This window comes from Sinocyclocheilus anshuiensis, unplaced genomic scaffold, assembly GCF_001515605.1.
Source record: "Sinocyclocheilus anshuiensis isolate Anshui unplaced genomic scaffold, SAMN03320099.WGS_v1.1 scaffold7, whole genome shotgun sequence".
In the NCBI taxonomy this organism is placed as follows: domain Eukaryota; kingdom Metazoa; phylum Chordata; class Actinopteri; order Cypriniformes; family Cyprinidae; genus Sinocyclocheilus; species Sinocyclocheilus anshuiensis.
This window is the reverse complement of record NW_015549582.1, coordinates 1,839,612-1,848,632: the sequence shown is the minus strand read 5'-3', so window position 1 is coordinate 1,848,632 and position 9,021 is coordinate 1,839,612. Positions and strand designations below refer to the sequence as shown.

Sequence of the window (9,021 nt, the reverse complement as noted above, 5' to 3'; positions counted from 1 at the left end):
TATCTCTCTCTCTGACACTTTGTACATCCACTAAAATGACCTTAAAACAGCAATAGCAAAAATGGCTCAGTGGAATTAAGTTTAGATAAAATCTCTAGCATTGTTTGACTGCCTCTTGGTTTGATATTTCAATAGAACAAAAATGTTTAGACATTTTAAAGCTGCTTAAGTATCTGAACATTTTTGGACCCATTGTAATGTTCCAGTGTCAGTGCTCAAACAAACCACCGCTACTGTTGCATGGTAAACAACATGCAAAGTCTCCAGTGCACTGACTGTGACCATTGAGTGAGAGGACAGGAACACTGTGAACAGGCTAAAGATCAGTGTTTGTCTGTGAGAGAGGTAGATTAGAGGAGGGTGGATAAAGATAAGTTGAAAAGCCATTGTGGTTAGACTGTAATCTATGTGAAGTAAAAGATCCGCAAAAGCCCAGTGCCCCACTATACTCATTATCCCATTGTAAACACATTTAGAGTTAAGATGAAATAATACGATCATGCAATATTGTGATATGCAACACATTTCTTATGAAAGCTATTCATATGTCCAATGCTCTTCTTATATGGGGGTTAAAGTCTTATTTTGAGGATGGTGAATTGTTGTCATGCATTCTTATTAGACTACACTATAAAATGATTTTTTGAAGTTGTAAATAAAAGAAACATTATTGGAATGTGTTTTACAAAAAAAAAATGTCTTTCTATAAAATTTCACATGGAATTCAATGTGCAGTTCTTTGTTATTATTTGTGACATTTCTGAGAGAAAATTGTTTGGTAATGAAAACTGTATGGTAATGAATTTGTTAAATGTCTGTGCTTGTGCTAGCAAGGATCATTCTTACGTTCATTCAAACACACACACTCTGTTTGATGAGAAAAGAGAACTTTGCCCTTTGGACTGTGAAAAACAAAAACATGCATTGCATGGGTCATTTTAGCCAATAGTTACTGAACTCGAAAAGAGTTTTAACCCAATCAAAAATAACATGCACAAATTGAATATATGTTCCTTAAAGAAATGGTTCACCCGAAAATGAAAATTTTCATACTCAGGCCATCCAAGATGTAGATGAGTTTGTTTCTTCATCAGAACAGATTTGGAGAAATGTAGCATTACATGACTTGGGTGCCAAACAGCTGATAAAAACTTCACATTAAGCCACTTATCTTGTGTGTGTGTGTGTGTGTGTGTGTGTGTGTGTGTGTGTGTGTGTGTGTTTTGCAGCTTTTTCACCAAATGATCTAACGTAAATATATGGAGAACATATATAAATATAGCGAGCAACAGCACGCCGTGTTCTCTTTCCTGTTGTCTCTGTTCTTTGTTTATACCATTAAAAGCTACTATTAGGAATAATTTAGGTAGTCTCATGCTTAACAAAGTATTGCACTACTGTTTGTCTTTGTCAGTTATAAATGCAATGGTGCTCATGTCTTTTAGGCCTTTGAACGACTGATGTAACTGATCAGGGGTGCGTCTCCCAAAAGCAACTATGGTCGCAAGTTCCGTTGTTACCAATAGAGTTCAGTGGAACTAACGACCTTAGAAGTTAGCTAACGATGCTTTTGGGAAACGCACCCCAGAACGTGATACATGTGGTAAGCCTTTGCTTTGGAAGCATATGAAAGTGTTCATAGTGAGAACATTTTGAGAGCAAGATCAATAAAGATATTTAGGGGATGGATTAATAATTGGTTTCCAATATGGCAAAATAATTTTTGACACATTGTAAATAAAACATATATTTTCCAAATTTTGTTTACACTTTCATTTTCAACGTATATTACACAATTTAATTCAGGGGCAAGAAATTAAGCAACACTAAGGTCACAGGTTCAATTCCCAAGTAACACACACCTGAATGTAATTTGATGTTGGTTGAGTCTGCCAAATGAATAAAAGAAATGTGTACAGGTATTGACAACATACCATCAAAGCTGTAAGAAAATATCGCAATTATTATTGCTTAAATTTATTTTTTTAAATATATTTTCAACAATATATATTTCAATTATAAAATATAGAAAAATCATATCAGGTCAAATAAATAACTGAAATACTCTATATCCCAAATATATTTATTTGTTTCATTAAGTTTTATTTCACATTACATTATAGGACATTTATCTACACTTTAAAATACATAAAATACAATATATTTTTAATAACATTTAGGCTATATATTTTTATTTTAAAATATGTTTTTCCCTCATTCATTTTAAATACATATTAGCAATATTTTGGACATTTTTCTATACTTTAAAATACACAAATAATGGTATACATATAGATGAAGGCATCGTAAAAACGAATTAGCCTACACTCATTTTCTATAATTCATTCCTCATTCACTCTACTGCTCAATCCAGTTTTTACCAAAAATGACATTGAACAAAATGCCAAATGAATTTAAGACAATATGTTCTAACCACTGGTACCATATTTGATCTAATTCGTTTGTTCCTAGTTAAATAAATAAGTAAATCAATAAATAATACCAGTAGGACTTTTATTCTAGTTGGCAAAAAAAGCCCGTTTCCGTAACTAACTGAAAGTGTTGATTGTTGTCGCCGCCTTGCGGTCACATCAAGCATGATTTATTTGACGCTTAATTCACTTTCATTTTCATTCTTTGTGCTGACTAACTGTGACTTCTCGTCGTTTCGTCGATAACAACTGGATCCCGTCTTCTCCTTTCAACCAAAATCCCACGCTGTCCAGTGGGATAAGATATTAAACGCGTGTTTTTCTGCAAACAGCTTTAATAAAGTTTAGCAATTATTCTGCAACGATGACTTCCTTAGACATGAGCCCTGCGTCTAAGAAACAGGTAGGACGACTATTATAGGCCTGAAACCTGATTTAAACTTATTTATGGCTGTTTATTGGGCAGAAATTATGCATTTTGAGTCTAAACTGCTTATAAATATAAACGTATTCAACCTGTGTTTAAGTGGCAAGTTTGACAAACAGTTCCTATGTATTTTGCAGGTGGATGGATTCTCCAAACAAATCACCAAGGAGGTAATTATACATTCATTCAGTCGCGCTCTTTCATTACTTTTAAAAATGTACCACAGTCATTACAGTTTATGCCAATAATACCACAGTAAGTATAGTTACTACAGTAAAACTGTGCATTATACACGATTATAATTTAAAAAATAAAACAACACGACAGGACGATTCATACAGCAGCTTGAAGGAGAACCAATAATAATATGTTACTATTTTCCAGTAGTACCAATGACTGTAGTGAAAGTTCGTTAAACTGTCAAATGTTTGTTTTAAACAGGCCGAACAGTTGATCTCAAACTTCTTCCCTGAGAAGATAGCCGAGATGGACAACATCTTACAGGTATGAAGTCATTCATCATATGAAAACAGCAGGTGCATTCATTAACACTCATTGAGTAGAGATTGTGCTGCGGTTAAGAAATACTGTATTTCTGTTTTTGTGTTATTTAGAGTTCCTGTAGTCTGAAAGATCTGTCAGTTATCAGGGCTCCTCTGGACATCCCAATCCCAGACCCGGCCAAAGAGGAGCTCAAGAGGAAGAAGAAAGAGGAGGTAATCATAACACGTGCTTTATTATTAACAAGCATAATTGTTCACATTCATTTCTTTTTAAATTAATAGATTCTCTGTATTGTGGTTTGGTTTAAGTAATTGATTAGACTTTAAGGCCAGTAATGCCATTTTATTCACAGAAAGAGGCCAAAGAGGGAAAGAAGGGTGGAGATAAAGAAGAAGAGGATGAAGGTAAATGTTTAGAAGGAATTGGAAAATGAAACTGAAAATGTTACTTTTCTGGATCTCTTTTCCCTAGACCTGAATTCCCCCAAAAGTGTAATTCACAGCATGAACACAGGGGGGCACTGAGTCACTGTTAAAGTCATAGAAATGATACAGACCCTAAAGAAGATTTTGAAAAAGTATTGTGTGTCTCCATCCAGCTCTGTCCTTACAAACTGGTGACTGGTTACAAAGTGGTGATTTGAAGAGCACAAATGTAAACTAATGATGTTGATTGTGATCTGAAAGGTCCTCCCTGTGGTCCCATCGCCTGCAATGAGACAGTAGAGAAACTCATCAAACAGATCAAGCCTGAGATTCAGACTCTGAAGGAGTGTCTTAACACGGTGAGGAAGTGCTGGCGTATGCTAATTATGCAGATCTGAGGTTAAATTACATTTGTCGAAAAAGTTAAAAACGACATTTTTGACAAGTCATTGCTCAACTGGTTCTATAATAATTTAATTTATACTGTATGTTGGCATCAATACATTTAATAAAGCATTTTGGTACAACGACATTTTGTGTATATTGTATAATATTTGTGTTGCGCACCTGTGCAGGTGTCAATGTGGATACAGCTACAGATTCCCAGAATTGAAGATGGGAACAACTTTGGAGTTGCTGTACAGGTCAGTTAACGTATCTGGTGTCATGTTTACTTGTGACAGAATGAAATAACTTTTGTCAAATTAATCATTTTTAAGTTTAAGTTTAAATTAGAATTTATACATATTTATGCATTACATATATGTTGTTTAAAAGTCCCAACTAGGGATACTTAAAAAATATGAAACCTTCAAAAACAAAAACAAAATAGTTAATAGATTAACTTAACAAATGATTAATATGTAGTTTATCTCAATTACTTTATATCAAAATGATGTGCAATGTGTGCACGTATTATAAATTTGTGTGGATGACAATTGTAGCAAATATATATGCTACTTTTTGACTGTGTTTTTCACCCATGCACATGCATTGTTTTTACTTTAATAATATTAATTATAATGTTAAATTACATTACCATTCAAAAGTTTGGGGTTAGTCATTTTTTTTTCCAACAAGGACACACTACACTGATCAAAAGTGCCTAGGCAGTAAAAACATAACATTACAAAACTTGTTTTTTTTTTTAGAAAATCTTCATTGATTCAAAAAATATATCACCGTTTCCATGAAAATATTAAGCAGCACATCAATTTTCAACATTAGTAATAATAAGAAATGTTTCTTGAGCTCCAAAATCAGATTGTTGAATGATTTCTGCTGGATCATGTGACACTGAAAAGTGGAGTAATGAGCTTTGCATCACAGGAATACATTACATTTGAAAATATACTGAAATAGAAAACAGTTATTTTAAATTGTAAAAATATCTCACAATATTAGTATTTTGATCAAATAAATACAGCCTTGGTGAGCATTAGAGACTTCATTCAAAATTATTTTAAAAATCTCACTGTCCCCACATTTTTTGAACGGTGTTGTATATATAATTTAATAGTAGTAAGTTATATAAAAGCAAAAAATGTTCCAACAGGAAAAAGTTTTTGAACTGTTTACCAACACCCGCACCAAGATCGAGGGATTCCAGACACAGATTTCCAAGTAAGAGTCCAGACTGCATTACAAACAGTCAAACACAACCTCCTGATGTCTTCATTATGAACACATTCATAGTTATTTCCATCATTTTATTTGTTATTTTATTATTTTTTAATCATTTCATTTTTTTAGACATGAACACGCAGTTGTGACATGTTTCCGTTTCCTCAGGTACTACAGTGAGAGAGGAGATGCTGTAGCCAAGGCTTCCAAACAGCCACATGTGGTCAGTTTATTTGGTGTTCACTTTATCTGAATTAAACCGTTTACATGCTTACAAAACCTTTGAGCTTCTGATCATTTGATTGTTTTGTTGCTTGGCAACAGGGAGATTTCAGGCAGCTTGTCCATGAACTGGATCAGCACCAGTACTGTGAGTTACGCATCATAGTCCTGGAGATTCGCAACACTTATGTGAGTTCCGTCTCAACTTACCCTAAACAAAACATCTCAGTGCTGCAATTCTGATTTGAATGGATGCTGGTTGAGATGTGTCTGATTTCATCCATTCGTTCAACTCTAGGCCGTGCTGTATGATGTTATCACCAAGAATTTTAACAAGATTAAGAAGCCCAGAGGAGACTTATCTTCAAAGGCACTTATCTACTGAGTACAGCAGCTGATCTGCACTGAAAAGACACACAAACACACATTTGCTGAAAAGTAAAAACATGTCGTATTGAGTTTCAGATGCGCAGTCACAGTGCATTGACTCGAGCTTCAATTACATCAACAGAACCTACTGTAGTACGGCTTTTACTCAATAAAAAGTTGATCTAAATGTGGTATCACTCATGTTTTATTCAAAATGTCAAAACATTAGTTTTATTATCCTTAATAATTATTACAGTCGGACAAAAGAGGAAAATAACTACTTGATTTTTCATATATGCTACTACTCAAAATTGTCAGTACGATTTTAGATCAGAAATTAATTATTTTATTCAACAAGGATGCAACAAATTGATCAAATGTTAGACATTTATAATGTTACAAAAGATTTGCTGTTCTTTTGAACCTTCTATTCATCAAATAATCTTGAAAAAATGTATCATGGTTTCCACAAAAATATGAAGAAAAAACAATTAATGGATTAAATTAACAAATTAATATGTAATTTATCTTCCCTTTTAACAAAAGTTTGTAGCAGAATATGCAGAGACTGTTTTTCATGCACATTTATTTATTTATTTTACTTTAATAATGTTAATTATAATGTTAAATTACATTACCATTCAAAAGTTTGGGGTCAGTAAGATTTTTTTTTTTTTTAAGAAATTAATACTTTTATTTGGCAAGGACACACATCACTGATCAACAGAGGCGGGAAAGACATTTATAATGTTACAAAAAGTTGTAGTAATGGAGTAATGACTGCTGAAAATTCAGCTTTGCCATCACAGGAATAAATTAATATTTTAAAATATATTAAAATAGGAAACAGCTATTTTAAATTATATTATTTAGTATTATTTCACAATATTACTATTTTACAGTATTTTTGATCAAATAAATGTAGCCTTAGTGAGCATAAGAGGCTTCTTTCAAAAACGTAAATAATCCTGTCGACCCCAAACTCATGTATCTAATTAAAGGTATGCATATTTTTTTACTCTGAAACCCCCTTGACACAAAAGTTGTACATTTTATATATTCTGTTTCTCATTTCCTTAACATCCATGTCCCATATTGCATGTGCTATCCGAAAGCAAAGCTTTTGGTTTTCCAAGACAGCACCAGCCGGGCTTTAAAACACACCAGCCCTTATAATAAAGGCCCTTCCATCCCAGATACCCCAGAGCTCCTCCAACCAGCTGGGAAGGGAACAGTGGGAAGTGCGCCAGCAAGCAGAGGATCAGGAAGATCCAGAGACCCAACAATAACACACATAACAGGAAGATTATCCTCAGTGACGCCCCTACAGTTTTTCCTAGAGCCATGCAGGGCCCAAAAACTGCTATTTCTTCAGCAAGAATCAAACAACATAAACTCAGAATGAGGATGTCATCTGACACTTCACATCCCTGCCACTGTAGCCCGGCCTTGAGACAGGCTGCTTTACCCTTTTCCTCTCTCAGTAGTAATAAAGGGCCTGTATCAGAGTCCAGGAGCGCCCCGGGGTTCCTGTGGACTTCTGTGGGGCTTTGTAGTGGCTCAAAACAGCTTCCAGAGGCGTCCACTAGAAAGGACAGTAGACGGCGGAACAGTGTCCACAGCGTCCCGGCCACAAGAAGTCGAGAGAGGTGACAGACTGAGTGAATGAAAGAGTTACTGATGCAGTATGAGAGAAGAAAGATGAAAGAGCCACATAATACACAGGTCCAGCCCCAGCATGACTGCAGGAACAGCCTGTGAGATCACAACAACCACAATGAATGTCTCATAAAACAAACAAGACAAAAGAAAATACAAAAGGGTAAATAATCTAGAAGTACATTTATTATAATAACCCAAAATACATCAATAATAGTAATACACATTTAAATGCGCACAAACAAGAATGAAGTTCTTTAATTGTCTTAAGGTAATTCTCTTCATTACATAAATGATTTTTGAAGTTTAATAATCTTTCAAAACACTCCCAAAAATTAATTTACTTGATCAGTATTTTTGTGTGTGTATATATATATATATATATACACAAAGATATTAAGACTTACAAAAAATTCTTATTTTGTACTTAAAACAGGGAAGGTCTGGAAAATAAATGATTTTCAGCATTGCAACAAATATATGACTACATAAAAAATGTTATCTTCATAAAACTGAAATATTATACGCATTATTTTAAAAAATTAAGTTGAAAAGTTAAATTTGTTGACACTGAACTACTGTAACCATATTTAGTGTATAAGTATTAAGTATTAGTTTATTTTCTTTATATATTGAGTTTTACATTTCAAGTATAAATTAATATTACTTAATGTGTTATGAACAAACATGAATAAACAATGACTAATATTCATAAAATTAACATTAACCTAAATGAATAATAAAAACACGATTGTTTTTTATTAACATAATAATAAATTGAATCTTATTGCAGTGTGACTAATATTTAAAATAGTATGTATTTATATAATTAAAGAACTAATATATTGTTAGTGTATATATATGGAAAAAAAAAAATATATATATCTATGGAAATTAGAAGATCAGCTTCACACTCAAAAACCGTGACGAGGTAATTCTAAAGCTAACTAGAATAAGATCTTGCCTGTACAGGTAGTGATTCTTGTTGCCAAATATGCTGTACTTGGAGACCCAGAGACTCAGAGCAGGTCCAAACATCACCAGCACAGAGAGAAGGAAGTGAAAATGCTGTCTAAATAAGAAATGAGCCAGTAGTCCAGCTGTGAGATCAGTAAACTGCTCCAGAGCCCAGTGCAGAAGCTTGTTGACAGAGTTATGGATCTTATAAAGTATCTCCTTTAGTCCACAAAGATCCATCTTGGTTTGCTGAGGGCAGAACTTCCACTGCATGTTCAACAGATCGACTAACAGCACAAACTGAGACAAGGACAGAAATGAGATTGTTCTACCATCTGTCAGCAGGGTTATTAGCTTCCCTTTTGTTTTCACAGTAGAGTTCAACCTGCTGGTTTATATCACA

The 9,021-nt window shown here is 33.7% G+C and overlaps 2 protein-coding genes across 2 annotated transcripts; one reads left to right on the top strand and one right to left on the bottom strand.

The window, feature by feature from the left end:
* The first annotated feature begins 2,594 nt into the window (after positions 1-2,594).
* psme1 (proteasome activator subunit 1) lies at positions 2,595-6,189 on the top strand. Its single transcript, XM_016446099.1, has 11 exons — positions 2,595-2,835; positions 2,997-3,029; positions 3,301-3,363; positions 3,474-3,575; positions 3,716-3,767; positions 4,050-4,147; positions 4,364-4,432; positions 5,344-5,411; positions 5,580-5,634; positions 5,736-5,822; positions 5,932-6,189. The coding sequence occupies exons 1-11, from the start codon at positions 2,797-2,799 to the stop codon at positions 6,016-6,018; spliced, it is 753 nt and encodes a 250-aa protein (XP_016301585.1). The 5' UTR covers positions 2,595-2,796; the 3' UTR covers positions 6,019-6,189.
* An 811-nt stretch (positions 6,190-7,000) lies between these two features.
* Positions 7,001-8,958, bottom strand: LOC107657812 (fat storage-inducing transmembrane protein 1-like). Its single transcript, XM_016446058.1, has 2 exons — positions 8,626-8,958; positions 7,001-7,757 (listed from the first exon to the last, which is right to left on the bottom strand). Exons 1-2 carry the CDS (start codon positions 8,889-8,891, stop codon positions 7,079-7,081), a joined length of 945 nt encoding a protein of 314 aa, XP_016301544.1. The 5' UTR covers positions 8,892-8,958; the 3' UTR covers positions 7,001-7,078.
* Positions 8,959-9,021: the final 63 nt, after the last annotated feature.